This window comes from Phyllopteryx taeniolatus, chromosome 4 (assembly GCF_024500385.1).
Source record: "Phyllopteryx taeniolatus isolate TA_2022b chromosome 4, UOR_Ptae_1.2, whole genome shotgun sequence".
Lineage (NCBI taxonomy): Eukaryota > Metazoa > Chordata > Actinopteri > Syngnathiformes > Syngnathidae > Phyllopteryx > Phyllopteryx taeniolatus.
This window is the reverse complement of record NC_084505.1, coordinates 1,009,180-1,031,739: the sequence shown is the minus strand read 5'-3', so window position 1 is coordinate 1,031,739 and position 22,560 is coordinate 1,009,180. Positions and strand designations below refer to the sequence as shown.

The following is a 22,560-nucleotide window of genomic DNA, read 5'->3' as shown; positions in this document are numbered from 1 at the left end:
GTTGATAAGGGCCCTGAGGATTAGCATCCTCATTCAAGCCGCTGTTTGCTTTAAAACAAGCAGTCATTCTAACTCTATATTCTTCAAAAAGTTCGTCATCCTTTTGTTTCACCCTATTAATTTCCGTGTAATTTGCTCTTTTGCGGAACCTGACTGTGGTTCTCTCTATCAAACCCCTAACTCTATATTGTAATTCTTTGTCATCATGTGGCATTATAACACCATGGTGTCTTGGGTCCAAATCCCCTCGGCAAAGATGCCAATCAGGCCCCATTGCATCCATCCATCCATTTTCTGAGCCGCTTCTCCTCACTAGGGTCGCGGACGTGCTGGAGCCTATCCCAGCTGTCATCGGGCAGGAGGCGGGGTACACCTTGAACTGGTTGCCAGCCAATCGCAGGGCACATAGGAACAAACAACCATTCACACTCACAGTCATGCCTACGGGCAATTTAGAGTCTCCAATTCATGCATGTTTTTGGGATGTGGGAGGAAACCGGAGTACCCGGAGAAAACCCACGCAGGCACGGGGAGAACATGCAAACTCCACACAGGCGGGGCCGGGGATTGAACCCAGGTCCTCAGAACTGTGAGGCTGACGCTCTAACCAGTCGCCACCGTGCCGCTGGCCCCATTGCAGTCATCCAAATTTGTTGAGTTTCTGTCCCATTTAAATGATAAGATTGTCTAAGATTTTCTATTTCCTCAACAAACTGGACAATGTCTACTTTGTAAGGTGTGATGCCGGCTACGGCCTTTTTCACATCCTCATTAGTCCAGGTCCTATAGACCAAAAGAGTTTCTTTGCGGTCTTCTTGTACATTTGGATTTGCCACTTCAATCATCGGAAATAAATCCATGTCTCCCTCGTCTGAGGTTATATTTGTTATTTTGGGAGTGGGAGAAAATGTTTCTCCCATAGTTTTAGACCAATTCATTTGTACCCCTCCCGATCGTAAAATTTGTTGTGTTTGTGCCTCTTGAGTTGGAGGATTTTCATGAGGTGGCAAAACTGGGTACAAGGGTGCTGATGCTTTTGTTTCCTTATTTTTTTTACAACTTTCTTCAATTACCTTTTTCTCGCTAATTCTCATTATTGGTCCTGTCTCGTCATCTTCCTGTCTTTGAAACAACATATTTTTATGTCTACCTTCCTGCTCTTTTTGTTCATTTGTTAAGTGTTTCTTATTCTCCCTTCCTTTTTCTCTTTTTGACGCCATGTTTAACCAGAAGAGTAAGTCGTCAAATCCATCTTTTTGTCCATCCATCCATCCATTTTCTGAGCCGCTTCTCCTCACTAGGGTCGCGGGCGTGCTGGAGCCTATCCCAGCTGTCATCGGGCAGGAGGCGGGGTACACCCTGAACTGGTTGCCAGCCAATCGCAGGGCACATAGAAACTAACAACCATTCGCACTCACAGTCATGCCTACGGGCAATTTAGAGTCTCCAATTAATGCATGTTTTTGGGATGTGGGAGGAAACCGGAGTGCCCGGAGAAAACCCACGCAGGCACGGGGAGAAGATGCAAACGCCACACAGGCGGGGACGGGGATTGAACCCCGCACCTCAGAACTGTGAGGCTAACGCTCTAACCAGTTGGCCACCGTGCCGCCATCTTTTTGTATTTGTGATATATCATTTTTGTGTCGACACTTTATTTCGTTTTGAAGTTGAACTATTTTTTGCGAATTTAGCTGGCCAGCGAAACCGTATTTGGTTATCCACGTGTTTAAATGTTCTATTTTGGAAGGGTTTTGGAGTTGAACATATTTCCAATCTTTACATGTTAGGCCTATTTTTGGATCCGGTTTATTGTTGTTATTTCCCATTTTTGTGAATTTGGAAGTCAGTTCATTTGCACCTAGAGTGACCTAAATACTGACTTTATTCAAAAATGACAGGGTGACAATAAATGTCTGAGTTTTGGCAATTCTCAAGCTTCTACCCCAATTGGGGTGGAGAATTCTTGCCTTTGCTTCCAAACCCAGTTGTCACTTACAATCCAGTCTTATACATTCATACTTTTACACATACACACGATATTAATAACGTTTTTATAAACACACGAAAACACGGAAACACAGAAACACAGAAATACGCAATTTAAGTACGTACAGGACCCCGCCGTCCCCACGGATTTTATCGGACTCCGTCGTCCATCTTGACCACTTGCCAGTGACTAGTATTACACAAGGTTTATTCTGCCGCAGACTTCTTCGTCGCGCAATTCATTCACTCTTTTATTCCTTTTTCCTAAAATTTTTTTAAAATTTAACTCACCAAAGTCGTCTTCAATCCTGTGGATTGTCGTCAACCTTCAGATCCCAGTTGAGAAGTACAAAGACCAGTCCCGGAAAGGGTTTCAAATGCCGTGGCCACGGTCTCTTAACTGGATGTCGGCTCCACAAATGGAATCTTCGGGTGTGTTGACATCCGGCTCGAAGGACCAATTTATGTTAGATTTATCTTACCCAACATTATTATAGACACAAAAGGAATGAAGACACTGGTTTCTTTTTCTCATGAGGAGGGCGTATGGGAGATTGTTCAGATCACAGTCTCTCAACACGCTCTAAACAATCCCCCCCCCCCCCTCGCTCCTGCATTTATTTGAAATAGGAGGGATTTACAAATCATAATGTTCTAAGCAATAAGACACAACACAAAATATTTGATAATAAGAGGGTTTTTCCCAGACATAGTATTCTAAGTAATAAGACACAACACAAAATATTTGATAATAAGAGGGTTTTTCCCAGACATACTATTCTAAGCAATAAGACACAACACATAATATTGGACCAACACCTGTCACGACCCGACCACATCCGATCACGTCCTTGGTCCAGGCGCCCTTCCATGGATGATGCTGAGTCTTCTTTTTGAAGGCAAAACATCTAAAATTGTCCATTATACTAATGCAAGCTAAGCAAATAAATGATAACTTCTATAATATATTTAACAATCGCTCAACAGTCAAATGTGGTTGTGACAGCAAGATGGCCATGCAAGATAAATGTCTTGCAGGTGATAAAAACGCCATATTCGTTTGCTATAGGAGAGCAGACACTGTATGTGGGACCTTAAGAGTTAAATAACACAATTGTGGAACTGCTCTCCTCTGCCATCGAGCACGGGCGTGCTGGAGCCTATCCCAGCTCTCATCGGGCAGGAGGCGGTGTACACCTTGGACTGGTTGCCAGCCAATCGCAGGGCACATACAAACAAACAACAATTCACACTCACATTCACACCTACGGACAATTCAGAGTTGTCAATTAACCTACCATGCATGTTTTTGGGATGTGGGAGGAAACCGCAGTGCCCGGAGAAAACCTACACAGGCACGGGGAGAACATGCAAACTCCACACAAGCGGGGCCGGGAATTGAACCCCGGTCCTCAGAACTGTGAGGCAGACACTCTAACCAGTCGGTCACCGTGCAGCCTCTTTTTATCATCATTAGTGTAATTTTTTAAACCAGAGCGCTAGCGTCGCTTCCGGCTTATTATTTTCTCCAAAAGTAATAACATTTTTATTTGACTAATATATGCTACATACATATTATTGCAACCCGTGTGAGTAGATTTCAAATTGTTGAATTCAGAACACACAAAAATATTTCCAATAAAATCTAGACATCGCCCGCTATCTTGAGTAGGGCACGCGTAATATATGTGTGAGTCGCATTCCGTTACCGTAGACATAGCGTTGTAGTGCTTGTAAATGTGAGAAAAGTAAGATTAGCTTCTCAGTAAAAATAGACTGTTAATTCCTTTGTGTGGGGGAAAATACGTTGCATCTGTGGCAGCCGCCATTTTCTCTTTCTGCTTTGTGCATTGGAGCCACGAGGTCGCCATGTGGTCGTTCGCGTAGTACTTAAAGGCTTACGTAGCTCGCCATTTTTGTGTTCGAAATGACGTCTTTGTGAGGTTGCAGCCTGTCTCTTCTTCGTTTGGTCTTTGCGCTTGACTGCCACCTCATGGACGTTTGCATCATTACGTAACCTCCGACCCCCTCTCGTAGTTAGCCGTTAGCCACCTAACCGCTAGCAAGCTACTGACTAGCGCCTACTAAGACGCCGCGACTAATTTCACTGCCGCGACTGTGGCTTTGGGAACAATAAACTTGTTTGTGTCTGTCGCAACACAGAGTGTTTTTGCTGGTTTGCATGTGCCTTTCTGCTAGTTTTAACATCGCGCTGCGTGCCGTGAGTCACCAAGCTCCGACCTCAGCTGCGCAGCCTAGCGTTCCTAATAACCTAGCAACCACTAGCCAACTAACTAGCCGCTAAGCTACTGTATACGCCGAACGCCGCGATTGCTTTTATTTTAAAAGCTTTCCGTTTGCACTCGCTTTCAAAACACCGAGAGCCGCGATTGCTTTCATTAATTTCAAGCTTTCTGTTTTTTTCTGCTCTTGTTTTGCGAAACGACTAAAGCCATTAAGTCACCCGCGCCACGACTGCGATTGTGATTAATTTCAACGTTCCCGTTGTCGCTCGTTTGCTTAAACACCACCGCTACAATTGTACGATTGAAGCTTTGTGTTTTTATTTTTAACCAATTTTGAGAGTTACAACGTGAGACTATAACAAGCTTTACCACCGGCTTATCTGCATTGCTACAGCAATACCGCCATCTTCCGTCAGCATACGTGCACTCCCCTTTGTTACGATTTAAACTGACAACACATTACAGTCACCACAGTTACTTAACGGATCTCTTTTACGAAGTGGAGTTATTAATTGATTGCTTGTCTATTTTTAATCACTTTGGTTTTATTTATAAAACTTAATTCGTTTTTTCAAAACACATTTTTTTTTGGAAATATTTTTTTGTTTTGAACTTTCTCTGATTTGCTCTCTCTCTCCTTGACCAAAGCTAACATCATTGGAAACCATACAAGCAATTAATTAATTCAAACTAATTATAAGTACATTTAACTTTTTACCAAAGTTAAGTAAAACTTATTTGAATCAGCTCAAGTCCTAAATTGCGTCCACAAATCGAATTGACTTGCAGCAATAGCATCACACACAGTCAAATCAATTTGCTTAACTATATCATAACTCGATTACATTTATTTATCAAAGATAAATACATCCATCCATCCATCCATTTTCTGAGCCGCTTCTCCTCACTAGGGTCGCGGGCATGCTGGAGCCTATCCCAGCTATCATCGGGCAGGAGGCGGGGTACACCCCGAACTGGTTGCCAGCCAATTGCAGGGCACATACAAACAAACAACCATTCACACTCACATTCACACCTACGGGCAATTTTAGAGTCTCCAATTCATGCATGTTTTTGGGATGTGGGAGGAAACCAGAGTGCCCAGAGAAAACCCACGCAGGCACGGGGAGCACATACAAACTCCACACAGGCGGTGCCAGGGATTTAACCCCAGTCCTCAGAACTGTGAGGCTGACGCTCTAACCAGTCGTCCACCGTGCCGCCAGATAAATACCTTAATTACTTAAATTTGTTTCAAATTTAGTTGACTATCTGATTCTTCTCACACCACCTAGATGCCTTTGCAATTGTTTTAAATCAAAGATTAAATTGCTAAACCTCACGTAGCAATTTTAATTCGATCGAATTAATTTGTACACAAAACCTGACGTCAAAAATATTGTTCTATTTGATTATTGCTTCTCCACACATTACGTGATGAACCGTAACACCATAGGTTGCGTACGCTATTTAATTGTTTAAACAATTAATTACAAAGCTTTTATTGTGCAGCTATTCCAAATCTGACGCACCGCTCAAACGAGCTTACATTACAAACCATTCAGTTGCATACCATGTACAGCTACTGCACACGCAACGCAATTATGACAGAACTTGTAAAAAGTCCCAGCCATTATGACAACCTCGACAAGTTAACACAGCTTTTAAGTAACCTTACTAAAGACCTCGTTCCGGCTTATGCAGAATCTGTCAAATATGCTAGCCTTGAAGCCCTCAATAGCAACATGGAACAATTTATGACTGAGGCTGAGCATAAAACCTTCACAGATAAAAATCTCGTTCGAATGCTCAATTGCATAGTTGTAAACTTAGTGACACAGCTAAAATGCTAAAATGGTGCAATGCGGAAGAACACAGAATTAGACTTAAACTAGAGGCTGAACAGCAACAACAAATCCATTTAAGGGCACAGCTAGCAGAGTTCAACACTCGTTTAAACATTGCACAAGCTCGCCTCGTTGATGTTGAAACTCACCTTGAGATGCTCAAAGAACAACGCTCTAAAAGCGTTGAGTACTCATGTGAACTCATGTCACAACTGACAGTACTAGTATCTGACATGCGCTGTCTTCAAAAGCTAAGGCTCGATGAGGAAGCTGAAATAACACTTGTTCGACGGGAATTACAGACAGCCAGAGAATTAATTTTCAACCGGCATCAAGTCTTCCTACAGCAAACACTGTCTTATGACATCAATGAGCACACACCTGTCAGTTTGCCTCCTAGGACCGACAAAGCAGAGCTTGGTTCCGACCTCCCTGGTATACAGTCAACGGCCCCTGCCACTTCGCAACGCCCCTCTCTGGCACCGCCGAGTCGGGAGCTCGCCGAGTCGGGAGCTCGCCGAGTCGGGAGCGCGCGAACCGCAGCCCGCCTCAACGACCCCCCTGCGCTTGTCCCTTATCCCGGCATCTCTACAGATGTGAGCTTGAAAGTCTTAGACAGAATTGCGCGCAACATTCTGACACTCGAACCTAAATCTGACGGTTCATACGACACAGCAGCGTACCTCAAAGACATTGACTTTTACCTTAAACGATTTCCTTGTGCTACTACCGCCGATAGATTGTGTAGTGTACTGACTAAAATGTGTTGAACTGTATTTGTTTGAATTGCTGTTGTGAAAACTAGTTAAAAGTTTGTTTGGTTCTTTGTGTGGATGGATACTGGGGTGTCCTGCGTCCCGAGGGGTCTGTGAACATTTCAGGGTTTTTTTTGTTTTAATGATTGATTGAAGGGGTGGTGGTCCAATGGGATTGGGGGAAGGAGGTGGGTCGTGGAGAGAAAGAGCGGGAGATGCGGGACCAGAGAGAGAGAGTTTTTTTGGCGGGGGTCTGACCTGGTTTTTGGACATGAACGGATGCTTGGACTGTTTTTGGACACGAACGGATGCTTGGACTGTTTTTGGACACGAACGGATGCTTGGACTGTTTTTGGACACGAACGGATTCTTGGACTGTTTTGAACGCGAACGGATTTACTATTTCAAAGCCACGGGTCCTGTCTGCTGAACGCCACGGGTCCTGCCTGCTCAACGCCACCGGGCTGCCGCTTCGACGCTACGGGATCCAGTCGCTGTGCCTACTGAAGCGTTTTGAGGGCTCGTTCCTACGACAATCGGTTTGGTTTTTTTTTTCCCCCAGTGAACTGAGGGTTCAACGGTTTTGTGAGTACTGCCCATGAGGGCTACAATTGTATCTTATTAAAGTTACGTCGAACCAAGAAGTAAGTGGCCTTAATCGAACGACAACCAGCACATGTACTGTCTAACTATCAAGCCCTCTGTCAGGCTTTGTCCCATGAATTTGACAATCCGGAGGCCGCAACAGTCTTATCGGCAGCTCTTACTGTTAAACAGGAGAGCCTCGAAACGTCACAACCTTAATAATGTCGGTTGCGTAAAGCGTACTTCGGAAATTTAAACGAACCAAACATGGAAGAAGACATACATTTTCAGACGCTTTTTGGTGAAGACATGCACACACGTTAAACAACATTTGGGTGTGGCAGCATGCCCCTGCACGCTGTCCAGCTCACAACTGCGCGACCTTGCCGCTAAAGTCTTCGCTAAGCACAAAAAAAACAACACAAAGCTGTCTGACCACAATATTTCTGGCTTGAGTTACCAAAATAATGACGCGCGGCAAAACTTTGTACATTTGCTGGAAAAACTGACACCTGGTCATGCATCCTCCTTCTCAACCCTACAAGGGATCGCTAACAAAGAATTGGGTACTGCTGCACATGCTATTCTTGAGATCATCCACAGCTTGGCGAATAATATGAAGCAAGACCAACGACAGCCTGAGCCCCTGCTTGGAGGCCACGCCCCCCATCACACTGTGATGGTCTGTTCTGACTCCGACGTCTCTGTGCATTGAGCAAATTCTCCAATTAGCGATGACAAGCGTCCCGTCCAGCAGACCGTGGGCAAGCACATAACCGACCACTGCAATGACCAGGTACCACCTGTTACTAAAATATCAATTCGCGGACCAAAACCCAGTTTGAGAAATAGACCTCGACAGTCTCCGACCATGCCCTGTGACTCACTGAATGACTCCAGCGACCTGTCAAACAAAAAAGACAAGCAGCCATTTCGGGGCCTTCTAGGTAAGCTCACCCTTAATGACACGTCAGGGAAATTTTACTTGACAACCACACTTGAATGTACGTTACAATATGACAGACTCGTGGATACAGCAGCAGTTGGTTGTAATTTATTGAAGTATTTAACAATGTACTTACGTTATTTTTTTTATCAACCCTTATCCACAAATCCATCAAAGTCCTCATCTTCTGTATCCGAAATGAACAGCTGGGCAAGTTCTTCAACAAACATGTCGGGTTCCCTCTCGTCATTGTCAGAGTCAGACTAATTGCTGGGGGGGTGTTCAGCAATGATGCGGGCTTTCGCGAAAGCTCGGACAACAGTCAAAGCAGATACCTTAGCCCAGGCATCCACAATTCATTCACATATGGTGGCGTAACTCGCCCGGCGTTGCCTCCCATTCTTAGTAAAGCTGTGTTCGCCATCTGTCATCCATCGCTCCCACGCCGCTCGCAACTTTACTTTGAACGCCCTGTTTACACCGATGTCCAAAAGTTGGAGTTCCTTCGTCAAGCCTCCCGGAATGATGGCAAGCTCCGAGTTCATTTGCTGCACTTGATTTTTCACAGCGGCTGTGAGATGGGCGCACATGGAATCACAGATCAACAGGGATGGTGACGCGTGGAAAAAACCATCCGGTCTCTTTACGTACACCTCACTCAGCCACTCTCTCATTTTCTCCTCGTCCATCCAGCCCTTTTGATTGGCCTTAACGATGACTTTGGCTGGAAACTTTTCTTTCGGCAGCGTCTTCCTCTTAAAAATCACCATAGGTGGCAGTTTCTGTCCATTACCATCGCAACCAAGCACAACAGTAAAAACCGACTTCTCGTGCCCCGTTGCACGTATCGCTACCGTGGTGGTCCCCGTCTTCTCTACAGTGTGGTTCACCGGGATGTAGAAAGTGAGCGGCACCTCGTCCATGTTGGTGATGTGGTTGGACTGGATGTGTTTGTCGGCAATCTTTTTACTGCAGTAGGAGCAGAAGATGGCCAGCTTTTCCTTGTACACCGCCGGAATTTGCTGCGCCACGGTAGTCCTTGCCTGGATGGATAGATGGCACCGTTTCATAAAACGAAAGCACCAAGACGGACCTCCTTGAAAATGTTCGATTTTCATTTCTTCTGCAAGCGTTATTGCCCTCAGTCGAAAGGTGAGTGTAGAGAGCTTGCAGTTTAAACTATGCTTCGTAAGCGTGTCTCTTCGTAGGTGCCATTTTCGGGGGTCCTTTGCCAAACCGATGTTGTTTTCCACAATGCACATACCGGCACTATATACCTACTGGGGGAGTGGCCTTAGCGTCCTCCTTCATGCGCACCCTTCCCCCTTTACGACCGCATGCTGTCCTCAGCCACGTCTGCTTTTCCTCTGTATAAGCAGCGTGTTGGCAGGAAATGCTCCCAGTCAGTCAGGCGGAACGCTAATCATACAACAACATTTATAGATGTTGGAACTCGGTGCACACATAAGGCAAGGCTAAGCAACATGCTAAAAGTAGCCATTTTATTTCTCGACATCTGCTGTGAAACTTTAAACCAAAATAGGCAGACCATAACCACGCTGTTGTCTGTGCTCCTAACGGTTTATGCTCACACACAGATTGATAACATGCTGATGAATGACAGGCAATATGAAATTGCTCCCTTTCTTGATAAATTAGCAATAGATAAAATCCTCCCACATTTGGGACCCCTCGGCTTCTTTGAAATTATTCGTGCACGGCCCTGACAGGCAACCGTTGGGTACAACCGTTTCCCAAACAGCACAAATTTGAATTTGACCCGAAAAGGCTTGAACAAGTTACATTTGAAGGAACTCAGGCAATTGACATGACCAATGCTAAGACACCAGAGCCCCTGTTTGCAAATTTCATGCTCTTCAACAGACCCTAACCATCCTCGACCACTACATGATTTTCAGCACAGCCTATCTTCTCTACCGAAACTCCAATGCTTGCCTGAGGTCTTCCGGTGTAAAGGAAGGGCTGAACTCGAAAATGACCCAGCCAAACCGTGCAGGAGGCCACCCCCCACCCAGCGACCCCACCCCACCCTAGCACACCTCCCCCCACCCCACCCTAGCACCCCCCAACTCCACCCCCCTCTGACCGAACTTTCCCGGCCCTCCTTGCTGCCTTTTACTTTCCTTTGTCCAGACGAGCAGCCCTGTCTTTCACCTCTTCTTTTGGTTTGCTACTTTAATACGTTTCACACCTAATAGTACAATTTTTCTTTTGCTTTTTTTTTAAGAGTCCCTCTGTTTCGCTAGGAAGGAGCTGGACTGAATAGTTTTTTTATTTTTATCTTTTTCTTTTTTTGTTCTTTTCCTATTTCTAGAGAAACAAAGACTCTCCATTAACGTTCGCGTTAGCTTTTTCCTTTTTCTTTCAACTGTGCAATCGCTTGACCTCACCACATCGATACACCCACATTGACAGTTATATTCAAATATAGACACACGTCTTCAGTAAGAAGTGTCATGGGCAACTATGGTAGCCGTAAAGGGGGTTAGTATGCACTAATTTTATACTCTGGTAACTGCATTGCTGTCTGTACTGCCAACCTGTGCCACCTTCCAAGGAGTCGTCGCCATCGAGCCGGAGTCAGCCGCCGAAAGGGGGGATATGTAGCGGAAATTCTCCCATCAAACGAAGGTGACACAGTGGCTCCCCACGGTTTGATAAACTGCAGCCTTTGAAGCCGCCGTGCTGTGAGACTCCCATAACAAGACGCTTTGGAACCAAAATTAATTAGCAGGTCCCCTCGAAATCTTGGTTTACAGTCTTCAAAGAGTCCTTTCTTCGTTTGAACTCACAACAGGCCAACGACGATGGGATGCAAATTCAGCAACAAACTATTTGCTTAATATCCAAACGTGCGCCCAAGGCGTCACCCACAGGCGTCGAGAGGAACTTCAAAGTCGACCGGGCGCACTCTCATTTGATGTTTAACCAAGGAAAAATGTCTGTTTTGATATTTCACGAACTCTGCAGAATTATTCCAAATGTATGACTTGATGTCTGTGTCATTGTGTCAACTTTACAAACGCAGCTGTGAAATTTTGAGAATTGTTTGTCTTGATTTGACTCCCAGCAGCATGAAATGTGATTTTAATCATAAGCAGTTGATTTGCCAAAACTAAAGTCTAAACATTCCATGTGCTTGACCTTTGAGTAAAGAGAGTACCAAGTTGAGGTTATTTTATATCAATACAGGAAGTCCTCGATTTACGAACGAGTTCCGTTCCTACGCTGTCAACCAAACACGATTTTCCGCGTAAGTCGGATTTCACCATTAAAGTCAAAATGTACGTCGAAATACTTCCGTTATGGGTATTGTCCCACGTGATTGTGACAGCAAGCTCAGTGTGTGTGGGCGTGTGCGTCGATGTTTGAGTGAGACGGGATTGCGCAGGCGTTGTCCGGCAGGACTGCGAAGGAGGAAGGAGTGCGCGCCGGTACGAGTGTGTAAAGTGGCAAGTGTAGTGACGGCGACCGGGGAAGAGTAGCGATTAGCGGAGGACCCATTGACGTTGAATGTGCAGAGGAGCTAATAAAGCCATTAAAGCAGCAAATCGGTGCTTCGTGCCTTTATTGTTGCCGCCATCCAGCTCAGCTGTGCAACGAGAGAAGTGAGTTAACCCCTGCATCTCCGGACCACAGTCAGGTGACCGTAGCAGGAAAGGTTAACACTTCGTATAAAGAAACTAAAATACATTAAAATAAAATATAAGATGCTGTACTTACCATTACTGCTGAGAGTGTGAAAAAAGGAGGGCGAAAAAGGCAAAGATACTCCCGCCGCACAAATACAGACAAGCACTATGCACTAGCTAAGCAGAAACACTGGTGCTGGGACAAAATGGCGGACGAGGCAAGGGCGTCGTAAAGTCGAAACGTCGTAAGTTGAGTGCGTCGTAACTCGAGGACGTCCTGTATATGATTTTAAACCCATTTTATCAAATTTGTCGACAAGATTTAAACTGATGGGTGTGGTCTTCTCCGTCCCTCTTCGACACGCCCCTGGGGTACTTAACCCTGGCGCTCGTGTTTTTCTCTCTGTTGCGTTGTTTTTCTCTCCTCTTTTCTTGCTGGCAGCTCACCAGCCGGGCTGGCCATGGGCCACCACTCCCCCTTTTGCCCTTTCTTTATTCGGGCACACGGCTCGGTAACCGCGAAAGCCAGGATAGAACAGACTTGGCTTCCCAGCCTAACCATGGGCCACCGCTAGGCGATCAGAGCACCTACTACTACGCTTCCAGCCAAGCGGGATCGCTCTGAAATTGCCAGCGAGCCACAAAAAAAAAAGGCAGGAAGAGCGATGGTCCTGTTCTCCCAAGAAGGCGTGATGCAAAAATTTTTTTCTTCTTCCGCCTCTTTCCTTTTGGTTTGTTTTTTCTACATATTTTTCTTCTGCAACCAAATCTGTTGCCATGCTTCCTGAGCCGCTTCCAGAGAGAGAGACTACCACCCACCAGCTTGAGCCTACGGTCATTAGTCGATGCGGCGAAACCTTTGGCAGACGACAACATTAGTGGCTAATAATTTTGGGGGAATTGCTAGCTTCAGAAAAAATCTCAACTTTGTCCTCTTTCTCTCTCTCCCGTCCGCACTGGACGCAGTAAACGCTCACGTTTCCAACTTTAGTCCAACACACGATGTTCTATTGCTCTTTTCGTATGCCTATTTTCCTTCTTTTTAACATTATTAGTGTTATTTTCTTTCTTTAGTTAGACCACTTTGTGTGTTTCCCTCTAGATCCCCTGTAGATGTCATTAAATATACTAAAGAAATTCCACTCGGTTGTATTTTGTGTGTGTTCTGAGTTTAAGTAAACCTCTGTCATCTCGAACTCAAAATTTCATAAAGTGTAGCAACCTTCAGATTACGAGACAGATATAAAGGTTTCTCGTCACTTTCCCTACATTTCATCCACAAAAGTGATTTGGTTCCCCTTTAATAGGTAAAATTAGTTTGATTTTCACAATTTTACTTTAAATTACAGTAAACCGGAAGTAACACAAGTGTCGCTTCCGGCTTATTCTTTTCCCCTAAATTAATTACATTTACATTTCACTAATATACGCTACACTGAAAACACAAAATGTGTACAGCAAGCGCTGTGAAGCGGTTTTAAGCGATAAAAAATTTAAATGTGTGTAAAAGCCCAACCAAAGGCTTGGGATTCAATCCATCCATTCATTTTCTGAGCCGCTTCTCCTCACTAGGGTCGCGGGTATGCTGGAGCCTATCCCAACTATCATCGGGCAGGAGGCGGGGTACACCCTGAACTGGTTGCCAGCCAATCGCAGGGCACATACAAACAACCATTCACACTCACATTCACATGGGCAATTTAGAGTTGGCAATTAACCTAGCATGCATGTTTTTGGGATGTGGGAGGAAACCGGAGTGCCCGGAGAAAACCCACGCAGGCACGGGGAGAACATGCAAACTCCACACAGGCGGGCCCGGGGATTGAACCCCGGTACTCAGAACTGTGAGGCAGATGCTCTAAGCAGTCGTCCACCGTGACGGAGTTGATGTTGATCGTGAACTCTCATTTGATAATATTCATCCATCCATTTTCTGAGCCGCTTCTCCTCACTAGGGTTGCGGGCGTGCAGGAGCCTATCCCAGCTATCATCGGGCAGGAGGCGGGGTACACCCTGAACTGGTTGCTAGCCAATTGCAGGGCACATACAAACAAACAAACATTCGCACTCACATTCACACCTACGGGCAATTTAGAGTCTCCAATTCATGCATGTTTTTGGGATGTCGGAGGAAACCGGAGTGCCCGGAGAAAACCCACGCAGGCACGGGGAGAACATGCAAACTCCACACAGGCGGCGCCGGGGATTGAACCCGGGTCCTCAGAACTGTGAGGCTGACGCTCTAACCAGTCGTCCACCGTGCCGCCATTTGATAATATTAATAATAATATAATAATATTAAATATTCCAAATGTATGCCTTGATGTCTGTGTCAGTGTATCAACTTCACATGCGCAATTCCGAGATTTTGAGAATCGTTTGTCTTGATTTGACTCCAAGAAGAATGAAATGTGATTTGAACCATAAGTGGTTGATTTGCCAAAAATAACGTTTAAACTGTCCCTCGATATGTTTGACCTGTGATTAAAGAGTACAAAATTGGAGTTATTTTATATTAATATATGATTTTAAACCTTTTTTATGGGTCATAATTGGAGTCTATATTCAAGCTGACGGGTGTGGTATTCTCCAGGTTTCTCCGTCCATCTTGCACAAGCCCCGCCCCCGTGGTATTTAACTCCTGACTCCCGCCTTCTTGGGTCTCTTGTCTTTTGCTCTGGCTTCTTACCTCTTGTCTTTCTGGCAGCTCCCCAGACACGGGGCGGCCATGGGCCACCCCCCTTTCTTTTGTTCGAGCACACGGCTCGGTAACTGCGAAGGCCGAGATGAGAACAGACTAGGCTTCCTAGCCTATTCATGTGCCACGGCTAGGCAATCAGAGCAGCTGCTACTAAGGTACCAAGTACACTTCCAGCCAAGTGTGATCGCTCTGAAATTGCTGGACAGCCCCTGAAAAGGCCGGAAGAGAAACGGCCATATTCTCCCAACGAGGCATGATGAACAATAACTTTTCTTCTTCCGCTGCTTTTGTTTTTGTTTCATTTTTGTGCATCTTTTTGTTATGCAACCATTCCTGTCTCCGTGCTTCAGAGACGTGCCCAGAGAGAGACCACACCCAGAGGCCAGCTGATTTACGTTCGTGAGTAGACACTGCAAGTATTTGCCAGACTGTACAATATTAGTGCCAAATAATTTCGGGGAAATTACTAGCTTCAGACAAAATCTGAATTTTGTCCTCTCTCTCTCGCGTCCGGAATAGATGGGTTAAACGCTTGCGTTTTCCACTTCAGTCCAACACACGATTTTCTACATCCCTTTTCTTACGCCTATTTTTCTTCTTTTTACCATTATTAGTGTTATTTTCTTTCTTTAGTTAGACCCCTTTTGTGTGTTTCCCTGTAGATCCCTTGTAGATGTCATATGTAAATATGATATAAAATTCCACTCTCGTGTGTGTTTTGTGTGTGTTCTGAGTTTAACAATGAACCTTTGTAGTGTAGGACTGAAAATGTAATTAAATGTACCAACCTTCAGATTATGTGATTTATAAAAAGGTTTCTCGTCACTTTCCCTAAATTTTATACATATAAAAAGTGACGTGGTGATCATTTACGAGACGGATTAGTTTGAGTGTAACGATTAAATTTAAAATCACGCTAAACCGGAAGTAACACAGGAGTCGCTTCCGTCTTATTCTTTTCTCCTAAATTAATTAAATTTTTATTTAACTCATATATGCTACACACAAAATGTGTACAGCGGGCGCTGGGAAACATTCATAAGTGATAAAAACTGCACGTGTGTAAAAGCCCAACCAAAGGGGAGACTGCGGAGTCTGCAGGCCAGGACCAGTCGACTTAAAGACAATTTTATTCATCAGGCTGTCAGGAATCTGAACTCTCTGCCCGTGGTGCCCCCTCTACCTCTCCTGTCCTCTGCCCACCTTAACTCTGACGCCCACGTACATGCACATGCACATGCACACACACACACACACACACCTACACACGCGCACCCATGCACATACACACACACACGCACACAATATCAGACGTTTCAGTTCAGTGACACCATCCTAAAACAAAATCATATAAAAATATAAATAAATTAATATACATTGACAGACTTCAAATAAATAACTGGAATATATGTCAAAAATATTTTTACCTTTCCTATTGTTTACAAATTTATAGAAAATAATCACCTTTTATTGTCATGAACATGCATGCATGCACACGAAATTTGTTCTCTGCATTTAACCCATCACAGTGAACACATACACAAGTTAGTGGAACATACTGGAGCAGGGGGCAGCTGAAGCGCCCGGGGAGCATTTCAGGGTATCAGTGTCTTGCTCAAGGACACCACAGCCGTGAGTCCAGGAGATGGTGGCGGATGGTCTAGTCACGGTCTTGAACCTAGGTCCCCCACGGTGTCAGGCGATGACATTGGGCCACGGCTCCCCAGAGACTCAATTTAGCACTCAATTTAAATAAAAAATACCTTAAGACATGGGGTAAACTTAAAATGTAAAATTTAGCTTTGTGAATATGAAATTTGCCAAGCAGAACAAAGAGACTAACAATATGGTTAATTATTTTTGTACAATACAAGTGATGATATTTTTACCTTCAGTCTTAACAGTATGACCATCCATCCATCCATTTTCCGAGCCGCTTCTCCTCACGAGGGTCGCGGGCGTGCTGGAGCCTATCCCAGTTATCATCGTGCAGGAGGCGGGTTACACCCTGAACTGGTTGCCAGCCAATCGCAGGGCACACAGAAACAAACAACCATTCGCACTCACATACACACCTACGGGCAATTTTCAGACTTCAATTAACCTACCATGCATGTTTTTGGGATGTGGGAGGAAACCAGAGTGCCCGGAGAAAACCCACGCAGGCACGGGGAGAACATGCAAACTCCACCCAGGTGGGGCCGGGGATTAAACCCCGGTCCTCAGAACTGTGAGGCAGACGCTCTAACCAGTCGCTCACCGTGCCGCTCCAGTATGACCAATCTTTTGAAAAATGTATCTCTCCACATCTTCCCCACTTGACTCCAATTCAGAGGGTGGCGCTGATGCAGCTAGAGAGAGAGAGAAAGAGAGAGAGGGAGACAGAGAGCGAGAGAGAGACCCATCAGGCTTCAGATTGTTGTCAAGCAGTCTTGGTCCTGCTGTTACCCACAGAGCATCGACAATAGGTACGTGTCATTCTGCACTCTATTGATATGCTTTCTATCTGGCTTGCTGCAGCTGCACGATCATGGCCGTTCCTTGTTTGTGAGTGTGCGTTGGTATTGGTAAATGTGAAACATTTTAAAATCTGCTTCGTATTTCTGGTTTTGAATCAGCAAATTCTTTGTTTGAAACGTCTTTGTTTGTGCGCGTGCGCCTGAGTGGAGGGGTAGGGGAGAGGTGTGGGCTGTGGAGACAGAGAGTGAAATCCGTGCTTTGTTATGCCGTGCTCGCTTTACGATGGGTTTGCGTTTCTACGACACTGACGTATCCCGATTTTGTACATTCGTTGGAACATAGTCTGTGGCACTAATGTATGCAAACATAGTAGCTAACTCATACAAAAAACAAAAGTATGAAAACAGAACAATCCAGCTGCGAACAATTCAATGCCCTGAGATTGAAATGACGTGGATGAATGAGAATATTCACAAGCAAGAAAAGCATGAAAACCAATTCTCGGACAGATAATAAAATCAAATGTAAATCGGTAACAAAGACAACCTCACATTTGCTCCTTCGGTTAGCTTGGACGCAAACTAGTTTATTGCTCGCCATTCATAACCATGACACGTAGGTCGAGGACCCCTGCAGACAAAGAGTCAGCTGGTTAGTTTTTGTAAGATTTAGTAACTACAGACAATTTATATTTATTCCGCCTTTTAGATCCCAATACCCTTTAAATGTTTTACATGTCAGAAATGTACTCAAATATAGCAATTAGGGGGGATGCAGAGACCTTTGGAGGGGCATCTGCGCAAAGTTCAAGGCACATGGAACATTGTTGCCTATTGTGGAAACATATAAATATAACGTGCACAAAATGCTAATTTGTGGCCACACAATACAAACCCCAGGAGATGCACAGGACGTGAGCAAATTTACGCCCGAGCTCAAAATTTTACAAACAGCTAATAAAGACTGAATAATACTTTTTGAAAACGTTTTTGGACAGATTTTTAAACAGTACAATACTGGGTAAAAGTTCAAAGTCACTATTAAATTTGTAGGGTTTTTTTCAGTCTGTTATTTAATACAGTACACACAAACATCAAGTATGTTTACAGCATTACAAGGTGCTTTTATTGTCAATTCTTCAATATGCGTAACACAGAAAATTACAACACTCAAGGGCCCGCGGTGCTACAAAACAACAGTACAAATAATATCAACATAAAATGCTTAATAAAACTATAGCATATACAGTATAGAAAGTATTCACTGAATTTGCAAAAAGTGCTACTAAAGTGGCTGGTGTGACCCTGAGTCTCTGTGTGTGTGTGTGCGTGTGTGCATGTATGTGGGGCGTCAGAGTTCAGGTGGGCAGAGGACAGAAGAGTTAGAGGGGGCAGAGCGGGCAGAGAGTACAGATTCCTGACAGGCTGATGAATAAAACTGTCTTTGAGTAGGCTAGTCCTGGCCCGCAGATCTCCTCCTCTTCTCTCCTCCCGTGATGGCAGCAGACTGCAGAGGCGCTGTGATGGATGGGTGGCATCCCCCACTATGGTAGCACATAGTGGAGGGCTTTGCGGGTGAGGCGGGTGCTGTAAATGTCCTGCAAGGAGGGAAGAGAGGTTCCAATGATCTTCTCAGCTGCTCTCACTATGCAGTTGAGAGTCTTGCAGCAGGATGTGGTGCAGGCTCCGTACCACAAAGTGATGCAGTTGGTCAGTATGCTCTCAATGTAGAATGAGCACATGATGGGGGTCAGGGCTCTGGCTCTTCTCAGCTTGCGCAGGAAGTAGAGACGCTGGTGAGCTTTCTTGGCCAGTGATGAGCTGTTGCTGGTCCAGGAGAGGTCCTCTGTGATGTGCACTCCCAGGAACTTGGTGCTGCGCACAAAAATAGAAAATATGTCCCTGTATCTCGCCCATAGTCAGCTGGTATAGGCTCCAGCACGCCCACGACCCTAGTGAGGATAAGTGGTATGGTACAAAAAATGGATGGATGCATGTACACATTGTTACAGCGTATGCAAAACTATGCAAAAAAAGGTCACTGTGTTGTCACAAAGTTAGCCAAGCCCAACATTTTCAATTAAGAAAAAAAATAGGAGTTAACAATGTAATCAGAATCAAATTACGATCTGCAATCGCCAGCTAGGCGGCACGTCGGGGGACTGGTTAGCACGTGTGCCTCACAGTTCTGAGGACCTGGGTTCAAATCCACGTGCTTGCGTGGGTTTCTCCGGGTATTCCGTTTTCTTCCCACATCCCAAAAACATGTATTGAAAACTCTAAATTGCGAGTGTGAGTGCAAATGGTTGTTTGTTTATATGTGCCCGTGCGATTGGTTGGCAACCAGTTCAGGGTGTACCCTGCCTCTCGCCCGGCGTTAGCTGGGGTAAGTTCCAGCACGCCCGCGACCCGAGTGAGGACAAGTGGTACTAAAAATGGATGGATGGATGGAGGAATCGCCAACTACTTGGTGTGTAGAAGCACAACGGATACCATCTGTTTTTAAGGGTAAAGTGGTCTATCACTCTGCTGTGACTCAGATGCTGAAGCGTGTCTTTTTCGAATAGACTGAATTTTTCATTGAAACACAATTAATAACTGAACAATATAGAGGATAATGACATGACTTTGGCTCACAACACAATGTTTTCTCCAAAATACTTTTGAAGCCACTGAGATTATGTTTTGAGCGCATATGTGAATAAAACGTTGGGAGAAAAATATTATTCACTTACTTTTAAATTAAATAATAAAGTAATATTAAAGTTTTTCCGATTGCATAAACACGATTGTGAAAACATGGCTCATTTTGTCAAAACATTACACACAGTTCACACAACCACACACACAAGTAGCAAAACATCTTAGTGTTTGCAAAATGAAACACTCTGGGGGAAAAAAAACTATACACTGATTTATTAAAAAATAAATTTTGATACCATATGAAACGTTTTTTTTGCACTACTTTTGAACAAAAAATATGTAACAGCTTTCATGGCAAAATGAATCTTTAAATAAGAATAAATGACAGATAATACTAAAACATAAGGTATACAAAAAAAGAATCTACTTTACCAAGGGCTAACTGAATAAATATGCTTTTACAAAGTGTAATCACAAATTGCAACTTAATGGAAGCAAATACAGTTAATGCATAAACCGCAACAACATTAGGCTGTAAGCACTGACTTTTTAGAATCAGAATCATCTTTATTTGCCAAGTAAGTCACATAAGGAATTTGTCTCCAGTAGTTGCAGCCGCTCTACTAGGACAAAATAAACTGATATAGGATGTGACACTGTCCCTATATTCATCCAGGCTGCCAGTTGCAGTTGATTGGAGAGTCTTTGAAACTGCAACTGGCAGACTCTCCAATCTGTACAGTCTAAACAGTCTTGAAGTTCTTTGTTTCGTTGGTCCACTTCTTTACTGTTTTCACCACAGGCTTCACACATTAAAGTTTTTTTCTGTATGTTGGTGTTAAGTGAATTAAGCAGTGATCAGATGAGCCGAGAGCTGCGCGAGGGATAGCACTGTGCGTCATTTAGCGTGGTATAGCAGTGGTCTTGAATGTTGTTTCCCCTGGTTTTCCATCTAAGGAAAGCCTTGTCTGTTTATCAAAGAACAAGCACGGGAGGTTTAACTTCACACACGGAGGCTAAATGAATTACCAGCCAGTCCCAAGTAGCTCATCAAAGCTGAGACACAGACACCTGGTTTCTCACCTGAACGCTAAATTAATTAACTTCCACATAAAAAAAAATAACGTGAGTACATTGTTAAATACTTCAATAAAATACAACCGAACTAAACTTTATGTTTGGCTTCAAATCAAATCAAGACGAAAAGTTCTCAAGTCTTGCAGCTGGACCTGTAAAGCTGAAACAATGACACAGCCATCAAGGCATACATTTGGAATATTTCTGCAGAGTTCGTGAAATATCAAAACAGACATTTATCTTCAGTTAAAGAAACCCTGAATGGCGACCAGTTCAGGATGTACCCCGCCTCTCGCCCGAAGATAGCTGGGATAGGCTCCAGCACCCCCGCGACCCAAGTGAGGATAAGCGGTACAGAAAATGGATGAATGAATGGAAGTCCAATTGTTCCCAGTGGGTGTTTGGCGGCGCCTTGCGTGCATGTTTTAATATGAAGCAAATAGTACATTGCTGTATTTGCCTTCCTGAAAAAGGCGGTGATTAAACATAACTCAACGTCCGGGACTAAAAGTTCAATCTGTGGGATATTCAAATGATAAATCTATCATTGTCGATCTGTCCCAGCTTGGTCTTATTGGACACAACAATGCAGTTACCAGCGCACAACATTAGTGCATACCACCCCCCTTATGGCTATAACGGTTGTCCATGACAACCTCTTATTCAAGGTGTGTGTCTATATGTGTGTATCGATGTCAATGTAGCTGTATCTATGTTGTGAGGTCAAGAGTTTGCAAAGGTGAAAGAAAAAAGGAAAAAGCGAACACTCACATTAACGAAGAATATTTGTAGCGCTCTCCCAAAAATAGGAAAGAGGGAGAAGCGAAAAGAGGTACCAAAAAAAAAATATTCAGCACAGCTCCTTAGCAAAACAAAGGGAGTCTCTCAAAAAAAAATCCCCCCCGAAAAATAAGAGGTGAAAAGTAGGGGTTCTAGTCTTGACAAAGGAAAGAACCCTTAGCCTAGGTATAAGAGGAAGTGACGCGGTCCAGGAAACCGTTCGGACGGGGGACACACCTCCTGCACAGTTTTAGCTGGGTCAATCTCGGGTTCAGCCATTTCTTTCCTACGGAAGACCTCAGGCAAGCATTGGAGTGCTGTTCTAAGCAGTGCCACAGCTTTTGAGTCTTTTGGTAGAGCAGGTAGTCTATGCTGAAAATCATGTAGTGGTCGTGGATGGTTAGGGCCACTAAGTAAAGGTTTGTAGCGGAGCAGGAATGTGCAAACAGGGGTTCCGGTGTCTTACCATTGGTCATGTCAATTGCCTGAGCTCCTTAAAATGTAATTTGTTCAAGCATTTTTGGGTCAAATTCAAATTTGTGCTGTTTGAAAAACTTAGAAATCACAATTTGGCTGTCGTAACTGACTGACGGCAGGTGGTACACAGTGATATCCTCAATTTGTGAAGTGGCATCTTTAAGGGCGTTGCTGATTGAGCGAGCGACAAGGAAAGCTTTTCCTCGGATCTCAGGATTGACATGCAGAGCTGTGGAGCTTGTAAGGAAAAACCCAAAGTGGGCCGGATTAGTGGGGCCTGTCAGGGCCCTAGACCAAATAATTTTAATTAAGATGAGGGGTCCCAAATGTGGGAGAATTTAGTCTATTGCTGAATTGTCTAGAAGGCGAGCAATTTCATTTAGCCTGTCGTTCATCAACATG

At 44.3% G+C, this 22,560-nt stretch overlaps 1 protein-coding gene across 9 annotated transcripts in view; it reads left to right on the top strand.

The window, feature by feature from the left end:
- Window positions 1–16,995: 16,995 nt before the first annotated feature.
- LOC133477372 (MAGUK p55 subfamily member 2-like) overlaps window positions 16,996–22,560 on the top strand; it is a 155,789-nt gene continuing 150,224 nt past the window's right edge. For 7 of the 9 annotated variants that reach the window (XR_009788320.1, XM_061772005.1, XM_061772013.1 and 4 more), the window contains exon 1: window positions 16,996–17,190. Coding sequence is in view for 7 of the 9 variants with exons in the window: in XM_061772005.1 (XP_061627989.1) it covers window positions 17,016–17,190 (175 nt within the window). In the remaining 2 variants the exon portion in view is untranslated. The other 2 variants (XM_061772014.1, XM_061772010.1) reach the window with 2 other exon arrangements.